General features: G+C 38.1%; 1 protein-coding gene across 3 annotated transcripts; it reads right to left on the bottom strand.

The window, feature by feature from the left end:
* Nucleotides 1-2,069: 2,069 nt before the first annotated feature.
* On the bottom strand, nucleotides 2,070-17,867 carry LOC309692667 (sodium- and chloride-dependent GABA transporter 2-like). Of its 3 annotated transcripts, none has more exons than XM_082511376.1 (16): nucleotides 17,676-17,867; nucleotides 17,259-17,459; nucleotides 16,984-17,118; nucleotides 16,522-16,662; nucleotides 16,293-16,407; nucleotides 13,559-13,606; nucleotides 12,784-12,913; nucleotides 11,966-12,100; nucleotides 10,287-10,390; nucleotides 10,058-10,182; nucleotides 9,521-9,633; nucleotides 9,308-9,445; nucleotides 8,987-9,089; nucleotides 5,919-6,019; nucleotides 3,120-3,266; nucleotides 2,070-2,889 (listed from the first exon to the last, which is right to left on the bottom strand). In XM_082511376.1, exons 2-16 carry the CDS (start codon nucleotides 17,446-17,448, stop codon nucleotides 2,722-2,724), a joined length of 1,893 nt encoding a protein of 630 aa, XP_082367502.1. In that variant the 5' UTR covers nucleotides 17,449-17,459; nucleotides 17,676-17,867; the 3' UTR covers nucleotides 2,070-2,721. The 3 variants fall into 3 exon arrangements, with proteins under 3 accessions (XP_082367502.1, XP_082367503.1, XP_082367504.1); XM_082511377.1 differs by having other exon boundaries at nucleotides 17,259-17,411; nucleotides 17,676-17,866; XM_082511378.1 differs by lacking the exon at nucleotides 17,676-17,867 and adding an exon at nucleotides 17,496-17,571 and having other exon boundaries at nucleotides 17,259-17,411.
* Between the last annotated feature and the right edge of the window lie 844 nt (nucleotides 17,868-18,711).

Raw genomic sequence — 18,711 nt, 5'->3', positions numbered from 1 at the left:
GTTGGTAGAGATGGACCGATCAGATATTACGTATCGGTATCGGTCCGATACTGACCTAAATTACTGGATCGGATATCGGAGAAAAATAAAAAATGTAATCCGATCCATTAAATATCACGAAAGCACCTCACAAAACTTGCAACACTCAGAACGTTAGCACTCGGAGCAGTATGCATCACGTGATAGAGCGGCTGTGGGACCTGTGGTGGTCTGGATAGCATTTGGAGCTTCGCTAGCAACCCGGCATTTCATCTCCGACAAAGTTATCCCCGAGAGAAGTAAAGCACGTGTGTAAGTCCATCTCTGAATGTTTGTAAAGCATTCCTGCGTTCAATCATGAAACTGCTTAACGATCAGCTGATCGGCTTTTCTGTCGCGAGTCCGTGTCTCTTGTTTGCTTTTGGCCCACTTTGCACCAGACAGAGGAAACCAGCGGCTGAACAACAGCAGCACGTTTAAGCTTGATCAGCTGTTGTTAGAATGTATTTAATATTACTTTCTACACCAGGATCTTTTTCTATGTAGCTGACGGCTGGTAACTGTGCAGGGGCGGATCTAGCAAAGTTTAGCCAGGGGGGCCGATAGGGCATTAACAGGGAAAAGAGGGCACAAAGACATACTTTTCTTTCTTATTCTCATTTAAAATGTCGAGCTTTTAATTATTTAATATTTATCTGAATCTTACACCCAAAGTTTTAATCTGATGTAAAATGTATAGAAGTCCATTATTGTATATAGTAACTGTTAAGTCTAATATACCCTAGTAAGCTATAGTACTTTTTCCTTTGGGAAGGTACCATCTGTGCAGTCTGCAATTTTGTTGAAGAAAGATGTTGAATCTATTTAATATTTCTTGAAAAATAATTGATTTCTGTGTATTTTTTTCACACTGCATCAAATTAAGGTTGATTACGTCGATTAAGCATCATGAGGTGGAGCGTGAGGGGTGGTTCCCTATTTTTTATTTATTTATTTTTGTTGTTGCTGGGAGTTGGAACCCTATTAGTTAGGTTGCTTAATATTTATGCTAAGTACTCTTTAAAATACCAGAATAGGGAGGTGTAGGTTTAAGTTTATTAGATTGATCAGTATTGCTGAACTATGAAATATTTTTTTTTGCATACAGGTATAACAGAATAGCTTTAGTGTAGTTGTTGTTTTAAACTTGAGTATGAACTTATACAAAATGCAGCAAGATATTTAAAAAACAGTTTTGTTGATTAAAACACACTATATCGGATTCATATCGGTATCGGCAGATATCCAAATTTATGATATCGGTATCGGTATCGGACATAAAAAAGTGGTATCGTGCCATCTCTAGTTGTTGGTGTTGTGGATCCAGAGGAGATTGATGGAGATGTGGGTGCCCAGAAACCTGAAGGCAGAGACAGATTCTCCATTCATATTGGGAGGGGAGTGGTTCTTTTGTTTTAAAGACGTTTTAAAGACGTTCAGCTTCAGGTTAATTTCTGAGCACCAGTGGGACAAGTTCTCTACGCAGTCTCATCTCCATCATTGATGAGCCCAACCACAGTTGTGTCATTGGCATACTTGACAATGACGTTGGTTAGGTGGGTTGGTGCGCAGTCATAGGTGTACAAGGCGTACAGTGGGGGGGGCTAGGAGTGGAGACCTGCGGGGATCCGATCCTGAGTGACACTCAGGAGTGAGGGTCATTTTATGTCAGTGTAGGACGAGCGGGGGGGACTGAGGGTGACGAGAGGTGGAAGACAACTGGGCGGAATTGTCAGTTAATTGAATGCCAGTTTGGATCACACAGATGAATGAGCATGGCATAATGACAGAGCATTAGCACATTCGCTAGTCACACACATCCAGTGCCATCACACATCAACGCTGCATTATTACCTTGTTATAACCACAGACATGCGTGACAAAAAAACACGGTAGGAAGATAAATGTAATGCTTTTTTTTTCTTGATACAAAACAGGAAATGTGAGTTTAATGATTAAACTGACTTGCATAGAATAGACTGGGATATTTAGCGTGTTGATATGTTATATTGTCATTGCTTGCACAAGCTACAACCACATAAAACACAAAATCATCCATATCTGTCCACTTTTATTGATTGATTTGACAGATTACAATATTTTCAAAAATTTAAAAAATGGTTTACAAAATAGCAACCTTTAAATTCATGAAAAAACTTACAGTTTATTACATACAGTAAAATAATCAAACAATTCATATTCAATGCAAATGGCCTTAATTTCACTGGATGTGAAAGTTCTGTATGTATATTGCATTTAATGAAGACAAGAAATTTGCATTTTTTTGGTAAAAATTGACCAGAACTCAAATTAAGACGTGTTTTAATGCATTATATTTTAATGTGACAAGGCACAGATTTTGCATGTCAAAGTTGAGGTGTTATGAGGTGCAGGTCACAGGGGATAATTTATACGTAAGCTAAACTATTATTCCTCATGACTCCATAAGTGTTACAAAAAGCACAATGTTAAATCAGCAGAGTGCTCTTTTAATCCAGTTACAGTATGCAGGATTAGAGGTATACAGGTACATGTACAATGCAAAGGACTCTGTTATTCATAAGCAAAAGAGTAGTAAGGTAAAAACTCATGTTAACAAAAGAACAAACAAATACCCCTGAAGACCCTTAAGATATAATCATTTATATAAAAGGAATTTTTTTTTTCTTAATAGGTGAAAATATAAACTTTCATCAGCAAACATCAAGCACCACCAGGTTCTTCCATTACCAGCTTGTCTTCTCTATACTCCACCCTCATGTCTGGCTGCCCCTGTGCCTTGACTATGACATAATTAAACAATGTGAGCCCTGGGTTATGTGGCCGACTCTGGCGCAGGTCACTGGATGGTGTACTCATGTTTTCAGGATCCTGATTGTTTTTAGAGAAATGCAATTAATGTAATGAGCTAGTCACACAATAGAAGAATCTTACAAGTGCTGAAAAATACTGCTTTAGCTTTATCCTAGTTAATAATTTGTATTAAAAATATTTTATTATAGTGATAACACATTTCATTTTAGATGCCTTTTAAAACACTCAAGGTCACCTTATATAGAAGAGTTAAAGAAATAAATACAAGAAAATCTGAGTTCACTCACCCTATATAGTGAGACCAGAATGAATACTGGGATGCATATCAGGGGTGTAATAACAAGCAGAGAGCCCAGTGTGACTCCCCAGGTGCCAGGCTCAAACCCATATACAACAAGAGGATGACTTTGCACCAGGTTATACAGCAATGTAAGCTAGGGGATAGGAGAGAGTCAAGTTAGAAAGACAGACAGCAGAACAAATGCGGTACCGCTGCAGCATAGATGAAACAAGATTAACATTCATTTGGAATCATGTTTCAGGTGATTCTACAAATGTAAGTCAATTTTTCACTCACTTTTAGCTTTGTTTTTGGTCCTAACATCCTATTGGCCTATCCATCTATATGAGTACATGGCTGTCAGTGGAAGAATTAGTTTTTAATTTACAGTTAGGTCCATTATTTGTTGGATTAAAACACCTTTTTTGTTGTTTTGCCACTGTACACCACCATAGTAGATTTGAAATCAAAGTACAGACTTTGAGCTTTTTAATTCAAGGGGGTTTGTTATCTGGTCGGGAATTAAAGCCATTTTTATCAACAGTTCCCCATTTGTAGATGCTTACATTAATTGGGTGACAATGACAAGCTTTTTTGTGGATTAAAAAACTAAAATAAAATATCAGTTTGCATATGTGAGTTTTAATTTGTATCATATTTGCTACACCCAGCCTTTTTTGATGTTATTTATTATTTTAAAAATGTGCTTTCTTTTTTGGGGGGGGATACCGTTAATGATGTAGAGCTCTAAAAAACTGAATATCAAATGTTTATATTACACTTGCCATTACAAGGTTAAAAAGAAGAAATGCACTTGTATCACAAAGGTAAAAATACAGAGAATGGAACAAACATTATCTGAAGCATACCATATCATATATACCATATATACCATACCAATTGAGTTAATGTTTTGGCATCGATATGTATGGCAGCCAGAGGAACTGAATAACCAAGTGTTAAGTGAAGACAGAAGTAGCAGGAAGAATTCTCAAGTCTATAGGACTGTACTCTCAGCTTAGATTCAGCCAAATGCTGCAAACCTCTCAGTGCCCAAATGACCATATTGCAAAAGCAACCCAAGAGTTTCTCAAGGCAAAGAATTTATTCTTCACTGACAAAGTCAGTCACATGATCTCAGCCCAAAAAAGAGCATGCTTTTCATTTTCAAGTCAAAACTGAAGGCGGACAGACCCCCAAACAAAAAGCAACTGAAAGTAGCTTCACCTCAAGGGAGGAAACAGCATTTGCTGATGCCCATATCTTCTAGACTTCAGGCAGTTATTGACTGCAAAGGATTTTTTATCCAAGTATTAAAAATAATCCCCATATTTGCAATTATGTTAGCTTATCCAATTTACTTTTAGCTGCTGAAAATATTGTATGAACAGTTCATATAATAGTTTCCCTTGAAATGAAGCTGAAAGTCTGCACTTCAATCACATCTTGATTGTTTGATTTCAAATCCACTGTGGTGGGCGAGAGAGCAAAAGCTACAAAAACTGTCCTTGTTCAACAAATTATGGACCTAACTGTATGAACCAAATGTGCACAAGTAAAACCAGCTAACTGCTTTTTCTGAAAGTGTAATTGTATTATCAAGTGAAAATAAAAAAGATTATGAAAAAATCAAATAAACACTTTGATATTCCCATTTAATCTGCCTTAATCTGCCCACGTTGTGTCACAAGAAAGTTAGTTGGACCTTATAAGCTGCCAGCAAATACACTGTGGTGGTAGCTGATTAAATAATGAATGTAATCTTATCTGCAGTATAGCATTATGTTAGCAATCACACTACAACAGTGACTGGACACACCTCCTTAAGCAGGTCAAGGCACAGAACACATCCATCCCAGTGATGCAAAGGACTGCACTGAGGATTAAACATGCTCAGGCGCAGCACACATCACCAAATGTGTGACTACATGTGACTACATGTCACACTTTGAAAGCTGTGACAGAGAATCAAAACACAGGCCAACCATAGCGTGAGCTGAAAATCAGTCTGCAGCTCCATGAGGAAGGGAGGTCCAGACTTGAAATATAATTCTCTGGAGATTTCACATAGTTTCATTGTCTTCTAAGATTCATTTGATGCTTTGTGATTATAAAATCACTGCCTCCAACTCTGAAATTACATTGTGCTGATCACGTCTGCAATGACATGATGTTCACATAAAAGCATGAGCCTCACTTTCTCCTTCCCGTATGTGTATTTAATTGGATCTCTTGCTCATGTTTGTGCAGGTAATGCCTTCTGGATTTTTTTTATGGAAAAATACAATAAATAATATGACTTCCTGTGTATTACAGAATTTTCAAGAACTTTATACTCCAGCTTTTGGTGCATAAAATGAAAAACTAGTGTTTTATTTGTCTGTGTATTTCACAGCTGAAAGATTATGAATTTCTCTAACCAAGCTAGCCAACATTACCCTATACTATCTTGATAAAGAGTGAAGTGTTAGGTTAATTTCCGATGCAAAAGCGTTAACCTTGGGACTTTAAAAACCAATGAATGATGTCATAATGGATATGTCCATCTGTTATATATAGTCCATGAGTTCACTGGCAGTTAGTTCACTTCCCCAACAATCGTATCTGTACCTGACAAATGTAATCTGCGTGCAGTAAAGCGACCAAAAACTGGTTGTCAGAATTAGTAACAGGTATAAAACAATGAAATTAATAAAAAGATGAGAGGAAATTGGCATTAAAGCAGAGATCCAGTGTGAAAGACAGAACAAAGGCACAAAGCAAATGAATCAGATTAAAGAGATATGATACAGGAGTGAAGACTCACCCCGCAAATGAGCGGCGTGATGAACAGCCAGCAGTACTTCAGCATAGGGAACGGATGATACCCAATCATGTCTTCAATGTTGTCATAGAAACGGTCTGCGCCTGTAACATGCACAGCAATACAAGGGAAACAGAACTGTTTCAGTTTTACAGGAACTGCTCTAACACTTCATGAATACAATGAGGAGTTGAAGTTTCATCTTAACTCCTTACTTTCACTTTAACATTTAGACATAGTTACTAGTTACTGTTCTGTTCCAGCTTTAAACCACAATGTATGATCAAAAGTTAGTTCGACAGTTGATATAACATGTTTGTGATGATATGCTATGTTTGGTTTTCACTAAGAATGGCGCAGTGCATCATGAACAAACGTCTCAACTTTGGTCTTATCTGTCAAAGGACATTGTTCCAATTAATAACTGACATTTGATTAGCAGCTCCTGACTCTACTTACTTATGGAAACTTTCTTTTTCACATTGCAATAAATATCCCCCAGTAATATCAATACATCTTGATATACTAATTACTACAGTTTATAAAAGTAGCCTATGAAAAATCCAGTCACAATGGATTTTGCAATACAACATCACTAACACAAATGCTTATCTATGATGATTCAGTATATGAGGAAGGAGGGGGAAAGAACAACAAACAAATCAACAAACATCACGAAATAAAACTCAAAATGACTGAATTAAAAAAATATGTTTTCCAAATGAGAAGAAAATGACAACGCATGGGACAGCAGTGTATAGGTTAATGAGGAGCTGAGTAGGAGGAGTTCAATTGGAGATGAAGATTAGAAAGCAGCTCACCTTCATTTGCTACCGAAAGAGGCAGAGACATTTAAAAACAGGAGTAAAGTTCTATGAGATTGGAAAGTAGACGATCTGCAGAATGGAGAGACATCCACATATTGATTTTCTTGGAAAATGCATAATAGCTGAAGAATTTGCCAAACCTACTTAGGAAGGCAGACACAGCTCCATGAATGATACAGTAATCAACCTTGAAACTAACTACAACTTTACAGAGGCAGAAAGAGAGTGTCCTCACACTATGCTGTGTTGAGTATCTCAATACTGTGTAGACTCCCTTTGAAGAATAAGGGAGGCCAATTGAATGAATAAACAGCTAACAAAAAAGGGGGAAGGGGAAGAAACACATCAATATCTCCATGTGCTTCAGCAGAGTATGATAATACCAAAGAACAAGCAGTTCAGGAAATTGAAAACTGAAAGAAAACTGCCTGGATCCATAAAATACAGAGACTCTGAGAAGTGAAAATAAACCAGAAAAAAGACAAAAGATATGATCTATTGTACACTAATGACTTTGTGATAAGTCTTAATAACTAGCTATACAATCATGTCATGACACTTTTGTATATGACTTTCAACATTAATCAAAAGTGCATGCAGTCACATCTACTGATCTGCTTGCACCAGATAACGACTGTACATTTGTCAAATGTGTCTTTTAAAAATACTACAAAATACAACATTGGCAAAAGGTAAGATTCAAAGTGATAGACTCTAACAGAGAAGACATCAAATCAAACAACAAATGTGACATATCAGAGCAGTGCTGGGAGCATTATCTATCACCAGAGTGAAAGAAGCACAAACAAGAAAGATGAAATCACGAGTGTGTAAGTCTGGCTTTTATATTTTTTGTGACCTTTGGGGCCCAATCAGTGATGGGCCCCAAAGGCATGCCTGAATAAAGCCGTAAGTGGGTGTGTACAGTACTGTGCAAAAGACTTGAGCCAAGACTTGGGCATCAGCAATATCTTGTCAGGAACCTGGCAAAGATGCTGGTGGCACTGTGGCAAGCTTTCTTATCATGTCTTTAAGTAGTCTTTAGGAATAGTTCTCCAGGCTTCTTGAAGGATATTCAAATTTTTTCTTTGCATGTTGGATGATCTCTTTCACAACAATCCCGCACTTCTTCAGTAATGCTTAGATCCGAGCTCTGGGGACCAATCTTGACTGATACGAGTGTTCCATTGTGTGTTTCTTCTGCAAAATCTGTTTTCAATTTTGACAAGATCTTCAACACCACTGGCTAAAATGCATCCAAACCACAAAAAAGCCTCTAGCCTGTTAAAACTGGTTCGTTGTTAAGTTGTCTGTTATGTGTAGACATAACACATATTCATCCCTTGAGTATAACGCATTTTGTTTTTGTTTTTTGCTAGAATGATTTATAGGTCAGTGTTAAGTGCCAACAACGTGTTAACAACAACAACAAAAAAACATACCTCTGAAAATGGTCAGATATAAAAGCTGGACTGAAAATGAGTGAAAAACCAGCTGGTGTCCAAAGAAAGCCTGGAGAACTATCGCTCAAGAACCACTTTACAAAATTACAAGAACGTCTGGCATCTTGGAAGCAAAATATAAATTGATGAGGAGTGGCCCAAGACTTTTACACAGTACTTGTGTTTAAAATGAATAACTGTAGTCAGTGAGCCTCACTGTCAGTGAACATTGTTATATATACTCCATTCCCCATTCATGGTAAAAGTTATCTAGCTTTAACCGTGTGCAGTAGCAGAAGTAAAATTAAATAATATTAGACATAAATAAACACACAATACTCTTATCCCTGCATCATCATTAAAATGTCACTTTTAATGCTGGTCCTATAGCTGTTTTAATTTTACTTTGGACAGACCCCAACAACTGTTTCAAAGTTGGTCCCTAAAAGATATGCTTATAAAGATGGAGATAAAACGATTCTGCTGATGAAACAAAGGCTCTGTATGAATTGCATAAGCTAACTAGATATAATAAAGTTCCTTTTATGTAGCTACTGTGGATGTACTGCAGTACTGATGATGTTGATATTCTAAAGATAAATCGATAAATCACATATTCCTATTATTTAGGTTATTAGTAAGATCGTCTTACTAATTAAGAGCTAAATTAGTATGCTTTAATGCAAAAACATTTTTACATTTAGAGAAAAATACTTTGAGAAACAATTCAAAGAACTTAGAGGAAGATAATTACTTTTGCATGGATAAATTCTGCAGTACTAGTTTAGAGCCAATAACTTACCATATACCCAGCCAATAACAATGGTCTCTGCGCAAGCAATAAATAGGAGGCTGGTTCCACTTGGACCATATGTGTCAACCAGCTGGAAGAGGACGATCCCGCCCTGAAACAAGAAGAGAAAAATTTAAAAAAAAAAACCTGATAAAACTGTCAGAAGGGCTGTTTTCTCCTTGTCTGTTTTTAATGTCACCATTATCAGAAACCTACACGTGCAACATGAAATGGAAAAAGCTTTAACTACTAGAGAATACGCGACCTTAACAGAATAGTTCACTTTCCTACTTTATTTCAACAAGTGCTGATAGTGCACAACCAGCTTACTTCAGTAATGAAGGGCAGCCCCAAACAGAAGCAAACAATAGCGATGACCAGAACCAATATCTCTCTGGCACACGGCCTCCTCAGATAACGTGGAAACAGGTCAGTGAGGGCTGTGGCCAGGCTCTCCACACACACAAACTGTGAACACAGAACTGAAGATTAGCTTATTTTGATTTTGATCTGATCCTGGGCATTGTGCATTGCATACAATACCTGACTATCTAGGCCGAGCAAAAGGAGCATGAAGAAGAACAGCACAGCCCAAAAGGACGAACCAGGAAGCAACGACAGAGCTGTAGGATAGGCAATGAAGGCTAAACCAGGACCTGTATGAAGAATGTGAATGCATCTATTAAAACATGACATGCGCATTCCAGGGCGTTGTTAAGGTCATAGCTTTAAGCTGTACCTGAGTTTGGAGTTTTAGAGATGAAATAATCCCAGATTTAATGCAAAAAAAAAGGTAAACAAATTATAGACAGACACAAATAAGTAAGTGGTCATTTTGTGGGAAAAACTGTATCTCCTCATCTTTTGAGACACTACATTCCCAAAGAGGAAAAAAGAAGAAGAAAAAAAAACAGCATCACAACCCTCTGACTCTATCTGAACAGAAAGTGACATCTTGTGGGCATTGGATGAATTAAAACTTTAACGCACAAAAACTAAAGACAGCATGTTTACAAGAATAATTTATCAGGTAATTATTTAGGAAACTCTATTTTACTTCCTTGTATGCAATTATCTTACCACCAGCTGAAATGTCTTCCAATGAAATGTTAAGGTCCTGAGCCATGAATCCCAGCACTGAGAATACAGCAAAGCCTGCAAAGATACTGGTGGCACTGTTCAGACAGCACAGTGCCAAACAATCCCTGGAACAGGACAGAGAGACAAGCCAAAAGTATCGAAAAATTTTAAAAAAAACAACAAAAAAAAAACAATAAATGTGATGATGTCTGCCTTTAAGGAGGCTGACCTGTAGCAGTTGTTGTTGTATTTGTTGTAGCTCCCCAGAGCCGTCAGCACTCCCTGACAAACAGCATAGGAGAAGAACACCTGAGTCCCTGCATCACGCCACACCTGGAGAGGGACAAGATTTCTGACATGTTTTGAAGCTGAAATTGTTAAAATAACTGAAGGCATTTCAGATCCAGTAGATTAAGAGCTGTTTTTTTGTGTTTTGATATATAAATTACCCAGGTATACAGCATTTGCATATTCCTGCTTTGCTGTTACCCTGTCATAAATTACAACTACATGAGAGAGCGTGCACGTTGAGGCTTGTGAATGTGGGCAGGCTTGTTTTCACTATTGTCTATCTGCAGGCTACAGTCGTGACAGCATCTGGATAACATTAGAGACGCCACAGCTCTGGCTTGCTCATGATAGACCTGGCAAGGCTCCAAAGCTATATAGAGGCCTCTACTCTGACCCAGTGGTGGGCTTGGTTTATTCCCTGCCTTGGGTCAGAAATGGAAGTCTGAGACTGTGGCAAATGATCTTTACATCCTATTCTGGACAAAGAAGGAACTGTTATGTCCCTGGAATTAATTATATTTTGAAGTCCTCTGAGCTTCTCCGCGTACATATTCAAACACGCACACTGACACGGAGACAAAAGGAGACACATTCACACAATAAACAGACCGCAGATGTGGGCCAGAACTGAACCACTCCTCTGCAGTGCACGTGAAAACAGACAATCGCACGCTAAAGCAAGTCTAGAAACTAGAACGACTAGATCTGCTTCCAAGACCATCTGGCACTGCATAAATCTGCCCTGTAACTATAAGCGCTTTCACCTGCACCTCTCCAAAACATTATTTTCACACGTTTTCCCACACTGCATTGGGGCTATTGGGTTCCTACAAGGGTAGCAATACTTTGTCTTCTAACTCAAACGGTCACATGTGACATGACCAGATTGTTCCCCTGATTTACACGATTCTTCTTTCTGAGATAGTAACACAGCAACTGAGGCAAACAGACAAAGACTGGACAGGAGAGAGATGAGAAAACAACCGATAAAAGCAAACACCAAAGGGCTTCAACTCAGACTAGGGTGGAGAGGGCTGAAGACCTGCAGGACCCGAACAACCAAGTGTCGTAGTGACAGAACATCCTAAAAAATACAGAATGAAGATTAAGTGTGCTGTTTAAATGCAAATATAAATTAGATTCACTGACTCAGCTTACAAAAGATACTTTTTTGCAAGGTAAAAATAGTATTTAAACAGGTTACTTCAGGCCCTTATTTACATTCCTTTGTGAGGAAGATGTATATGTTTTACTGAAGATCATCTTTGGGTTGCTTTTCCTGTTAAGGCTATGTCTTGGGACCGGAAATAGAAGTCAGGGCAAAGAAAATGGAGGGGGAGGGGTGCATAACTGAGGATAACAGGACTTTGTATTCATCCTGTTAGAGCGGAGAGAAATCCAACAGACAGTGTTGTGTTGAGAAATGAAGACAGGCAGATGATGATCTGGTTGTTGATGACTTTCAGTGCAGATGGAGAACTCGTTCTCACTCCATCCTTCACACTGCAGCTTTCAGATGATGGTAAAGTGGTCGTACTGTGTGCTGTGTTTGTGATTTTTGCATTCCACAACCAAACACTTCAACATAAACATTTGATAATCAGAGTGAGCTCTTACATCTGGATCACTAAGTCTGGTGAAGTCGGGCTTGAGGTAGTATTTCAGGCCCTCTCCAGCTCCTGGGAGCGTCACTCCACGGATGAAGAGCACAAAGAGCATCAAGTAGGGAAATGTAGCAGTGAAGTACACCACCTACAAACATATAAACGCAGGTTGTAGTTTTGCATACTTCTCATACACTCATCCGTTGGTTTAAAGTTGCACATGATTCGTTTTAGAATAAACAAAGCTATAAGCTGCAACTGTCTGGCAGTTCCTTTTGTAATGGAATTTTTGCCACCACCACCTCCTGCAGGAAAAACACTTCTCGTACACTGCCATGTGTTCCACTGTTTATACCGGATAGTCATTAACTTGGTTTTTATTGCTGTTTTGTCTTCATGTAATAGAAAGGGATAAAAGTCTGCGGCTAGAAGTGGGGTTAATGAGAACAGTAGGCCTGAGCCAGAAAAAGCACAGTTGGGGTCTGTAAAAACAACAGAGCTGAAGCAAAGAGTAAAATGCTGTCAGACGAGTGGGGGTAATATCTGTCTCGACAGCACATCAAATACATATTTCCTGGTTAATATTAACATAACTGTCACAAACACCCAAGAAATATCACACAAGCAAGCTAAAAGTGCTGACTGACAGCTTGTGCCACCTTTTTAATAGGGAAGGGTTTATAAGCTACATATTTTTGCAGACTGAGAATCCCTTCTTACCCCCCACCGACCAAACGGGAAAAATGTAACACATCACTTTGCACACCATTATAAAGCTTTAACAGGGACAGCTTTAACAGCTGATATCCTCCACGTTAAGGAAATGCTTACCTTTCCAGTTGTTTTGATTCCCTTCCAGATGCAGAAGTAACATATGATCCAGGCAAACATAAGACACAGAGCCAGATCCCAATGAATCTTACCCAAAGACATGTTTTCTGATATTCTTAACACACGGTTACTATGAAAAAAGAGACATGTGGGAACACATGAACACATGGATGCTCTCCAAATGCTGATGAATGCTCACTAAAACCCCCATTCTTAAAATCTTCTCCCACTGCAAATAAACAGATCCTCATATATACATCAAAAGAACACCACCAAGCATCTCATCATGAATACGGATGTTGAAACTGCTCCCTGTTTATTTTGGATGAATACGGTTTAGATTATAAATGGGCACAGCAAAGAGCACATATTGTTTTCATTATGGAGCACAGCGATTTCCCAGTATTTGTTCTCACACCAAATCAGGAGGTTATCATGTGAAAAGAGGCAGCCATGTTTCAACATGTCTAAAAGAGAGAGGAGCAAACAACTTTGAATGAGAGTTGGAAGTTCAATAAAAATGCTATTATTCAGTGCTATTATGTCTTTTGAGGAATGTAACTGGCTGCTTGTTTTATTTGGGTGGCCTCGGTTCAACTTATGTTGGCTCACTATTCACACCGTGTTTTCTAACTCACAATTATTTTTTGATATCTGGGAAGCATTGAAAGCTATTGTTGAGGAATTTTCCACCCAAAGACAAGCTAAATGGGGAATTTGACTGTCCAGCTCTTCTAATGTTCAAGGAAAATAAAAGTATGAGTGAGTTTCTAACCTCCAGAACTCCTCTTCTGGTGACGTGCTCATCAATATTGTTTCATTGCTGGAAAGAAAAAAAACAAGTGTATAAGGAGGGGTGAAATTAATCCTTTAACATTCTAACAGTTTCATAAAGACCACAAACACATTTATTTTCATAGTAAATGCATTTTTAATTTTAAGTGGATCTTATGTACTCAGTTTTGGCCTCAGATTTGTATTGTTCAATCATGCTTTGCATGATTCACAGTTTGAAATAATCCATATTTATCATAACGGGACTTGTTAAAAGCCTTTACTTCATCCTAATAAACAAACAAAATGTTTGAGTTATTCTTGCTGTAATCGGAAATCTAATCAAAAAATAAGAATATAATAATTAAAATGTAATAATTCTAATGTTTACATTTTTCAATCCACACTGTTTCTGCGTGTGTGTGTGTGTGTGTGTGTGTGTGTGTGTGTGTGTGTGTGTGTGTGTGTGTGTGTGTGTGTATTTGTCTGTATTTCTTTCTGTGCAAATGTGACCTTGACCTCTGTGTGTGCATCTAAGGACCCAGCCTAAATAATTGTCTGTTGTCTGAACAACACGATATGTCTCAAATCAGGCGATTGCACATCACACTAGGTGGTTGGTTGTTAAAGTGGGATGTTGGTTGTCTCAGAGGATGTATAAAACCCTCTACAGATAACGATTAGGCATGTCTTTCTTCCGGGCATCATTGAAGTGAGCAGATTAGAAGACCACCCAGTGGATTTATCCTTCTTTTTCCAACCCACTATGGATTCATTATTTTTGAGATTTGCTCTGGTCAATACCGGAATCATAGATTGGGACTTAGAGGAAGTTTTGGGAACTTTGTAATGGGTTCTACCTCCTCAGAAAGAATTTCTGAAAGAATTCATCTACATCCAGGGTGTTCTTTCTGTCCTCCACTAAAGCCCCATCAAAACTGGTAATGAGTTATTAGCAACAGTTTAGATTTCATTATTTTATATTTTAAAATGTGTTACTTTCTTGAAATGTTTAAAATTTAAACTGATTTTATTCTTAATAATCGATGAGCCGTTTGCTTTGCCCTTGTTAAATTGCTTAATAAAGTATCCGATCTGAAATTAAACTTAATTATGTGGACGTTCCCTTTGTGATTTTCTTTTTAAATGAAAAGGTAAAACTTGGGTATGAGTTTGAACATCTACTTTTGTGAGGATCTTATAGGTTATTCTAGCCTTTAAGAATTAACAGATCCCTGAGGCTACCTGTCCAGGTATTTACCAAAGTAAATTTTGTAGCAAATTTGCTGGCAAAACTGATTGTACCTTATTCAGGGTTGGTAGTGTGGTGCATCATCTAAACTATTGTGGTACTACCCCTAGGATCAGACACTCAGGCAATTTCAATGGAGACCTAGTCCAGACTTCTGTACAGAGGTAACTGGGATCTTAACAGGCTTTAAAGGGTGAAGTGACTTTTTGTGCACTATTGCGTTGAGATCTGGTGACTGTGGAGCCCATTCAAGTACAATGAACTTGCTGGCATCTTCAAGAACCCAATTTAGAAAAATCTGAGCTTTGTGACATGGTGTGTCATTCTGAGGCTGCCATCTGAAGATGGGTACACTATGGTCACAAAGGGATGAACATTGTCAACTCAATACTCAGTAAGGCTGTGGCATTTAACTAATGCTCAGATGGTACCAAGGGGCCCCAAGTGTGCCAAGAAAATATCAAATTACACCACCAACAATAGCCTGCACAGGCTCACCAAATTTGGCAAGCCTGTGCAAATTGTAACCTCCATTTCCTGTTCTCAGCTGACAGGAGTGGCACCCTGTGTGGTCTTATGCAGTTGTAGCACATGTGCTATGTGTCAGAAAATAAGGAATAATAGGTCCACTTTAGTAAGAAATATCACATAAATGTCCAATCAATGAAGATAATAGGAATATCTAAAGCAGTGAATATAATAATGTAGAGAAGACGTTGCATTAAATATACCTTAAATGTGGCACATTTCAAACATTTGACATTAAACTAAAGCTTGACAAGTCCTTTAGATTTATTTGGTTGCTTTTTACCCTCATATTATCCTTATATTATCCCAAGGTAGGAGTAAGCATTTCCTACCCTGAAAAACATTTACAGTACATCTGGAAAGTATTCACAGTGCTTCGCTTGTCCTTTTAATTATGTTACAGCCTTATTCCAAAATGAATTCAATTATTTTTTTCACCTTAAAATGCTAAACACAATACCTCATAATGGCAAAGTGAGAGTAGTTTGCTTGTAATTCTTGGAAATTTGTTTTTTAAAAAAAAATAGGCATTTTTACCTTTTTTGGACTGTGGAGCAGTGAAGATAGACAGGACAGTGAGGAGAGAGAGGGGAAGTCATGCAACAAAGGGCTGCAGGTTGTTTTGATAAATTTGTAAGAATTTCAAGCAAATGTTTTTCATTTTGTTATTATGGGGTGATGTGTGTAGCATTTCGATGTAAAACATGACTTTAATCCTTTTTGGAATAAGGCTTTAACATAACAAAACGTGGAGCAAGTGCCGTGAATGCTGTCCAGATGTTGCTGTAAAGCATGGGTGCGTTTCAGAGATGCTATTGTGCTGTTTAATCCCATGATTACTATTAACCTTTTCATAGTCAGACTCTTTTCAAGTCCACATAAAAAAAATTTCAGTTGAGCAGACAGAGTGGGGACAGTTCATTTGTACAACTCAGAAAAACAAAATGCAACTTACTAAGTTGTATTCTCATAGTAGTCCATTGAGGTGACGTTGTGTAAGAATGACCAGTTGGACCCGGCCTGAAACAGTTGGGGGTTTGCAAAGATGCTCATGCGACTGTGGCACGAGTCTAAGTGATTAAAGAAAGAGGGATAAAAGTGAGAATGTTAGCTGTTTTCTCTTAAGTCTTGAAAGAAAAATCACTGCTTATCAAATACAGATGGGTTTAAGCAAGCATTCTTACCAGAGTTCCACCAGTTGTCACATGTAGACCAGGGCAGGGGACTTTTGAAGGAGTTTATTAGGTAGAAGATAGCCCATGCCAAAACAATAATGTAGTATATGTTCAGATAGATCACAATCACTTGGGACGCAAACCCCACTCCTAGAGGACAAGTGACATTTTAGATAGTTAAAGGACATTTTTGGCTGCTGTCTTCTTTTCTTTTATGACAAGAAGACAGAAACATTATATAAAAGCAAGTCCCAGCACCATGCACGGTTAACAAATCCTCCCTTTTATGTAATTACGTTTGAAAGTTAGATAACACCTAAGTCAGCTACTGGATCTGAAGCTTGGAATATAGACTTAGCCTTCTATATGTGACTTTCTTTACTGCTAACTGCTACACTATTGTTTTTGCAATTTCCACAAAGAAAGCGCTGTCAGAAATACACAGTTCCTAAATGTGAGCCTTGTTTTTACCCTGAAACATGGGACATATCTTCCTCCAGGCAGTCACCCCACCCTCACTCGTGTACTGTCCCAGCGCTGTCTCCAAGAAAAACACGGGGATGCCACAGAAGAAGAGGAACACGCAGTAGGGGATGAGGAAGACACCTAAAATTATAGACACAAACTATTTCATCAGCAGGTGGGTTTGTTTTTTTGTTTGTTTTTTTGATTTTTTAATGAAGGATCCTTATCTATTAGTTGAATGTTTCCATCAGAACAACTCTCCCACAAACAGAACCTCTCACCTCCTCCGTTCTTGAAGCACAGGTAGGGGAAACGCCAAACATTTCCGAGGCCAATTATTTCACCAGCCATAGAGAGTATGAACTCCATGTTGTTGGCCCATTTTTCCCTCGACAGAGCCCCATCCTCAGGAGCCTGTTTTTCTGCCTCAGAGTCTGCAGCAGGAACATTCCCGGTTGTTTCCTCAGTCATGGTCTTTCTGTCTTTTGTACAGCATTTAAATAAATATCATGGCATACCTGTTATATTCTCCCCATCTTTCTTGCATGCATGCAAATATAGATCATGAGCTTTGTAATTTAACTGATGAGCCTCACATTTTCCCTAATAACGATTATTAAAGAGAAAAAGGCACAAAAAAAATAGCATTTAATTTTTTCCTCCACTTTCTCATCGAGATTTGAATTGATGCAACTTACCAGTGAGCTTGTAGCGAGCGCCACAGTGAAATTCCTCGACTGTATGAGCGAAGTTTGCAGGAAGGTTCTATTCTATTTTCTATTGAGGGGTGTGCCCTGAAGGATAAGTAGCCACACACGCTCTGGATGCGCCATCCCCACGAAAATGCTCGTGGATTTTACTCAAACGTCTCAACAAGCGGCGTAATGTCACACACATGCACACAACAGCCATCTCAGTGCGTGTGTTATGCACAAGTAATTGCAGAAATTGCACTTATTGTCATCAGATGGAATAAAATTATGCACGATTGTATATTATCGTAGAATAATGATAGTAGCGTATGTAAGCTATGTGTGTTTGGACCCAAACTTCTAGACGCCTTAATTAATCTGGATGCTACCCACTATATAAACTGCCTAGGGTACCATATGATTATCAACATCGACACAGCTTTTAGGAAATAATTTTATAACATGCAAATTCACACATATATATATATGTGTGTAGTAGCTGGTCTGTACGTTGCGTGTACGTATATACGTTGTTGTTATGTTGTCTGTGTTATCGTCTGTACATAACTGCTAATCAAACAGTGACGTTAATAATGTGACTTTTTTCTCCTATGAATATGCAGCTTGAGTAGAAGAAAAATAAGAAATATATGTATGTATTATTCATTCCTCTGGTTTTTATGAACTTTTTTTTTGGGGGGGGGGGGGGGGGGTTTGTAATCTGTGCCATCTACACAGTGATGTGTAATACACAAAATACATATCAGCGTTTTAATAGGTTACATGAGCTAAGCGAACAAGCACCGCAGTCCGAAATGATAACAACGGTGCTAATGTTTGTATTAATAGTAAAGTATTAATTATAAATTGGTTTTGTAGTGTAGTACGAGACAATCAGGTACCAAAAAAAATAACTTTGCCGTCATTATTTAGCTTACATAATATCTAATGTATTTGTTTTATTGACTGCACTGAAAAACAAATAAGTCAAAAATGACAGGTTGAGCTAATTATTACCCCCGATTTTTAGATTATTACAGCG

Source organism: Aulonocara stuartgranti, assembly GCF_965226115.1.
Source record: "Aulonocara stuartgranti genome assembly, chromosome: 17".
Classification (NCBI taxonomy): Eukaryota; Metazoa; Chordata; class Actinopteri; order Cichliformes; family Cichlidae; genus Aulonocara; species Aulonocara stuartgranti.
The sequence above is the reverse complement of the archived record's forward strand: the minus strand, read 5'-3'. Positions and strand labels throughout refer to the sequence as shown.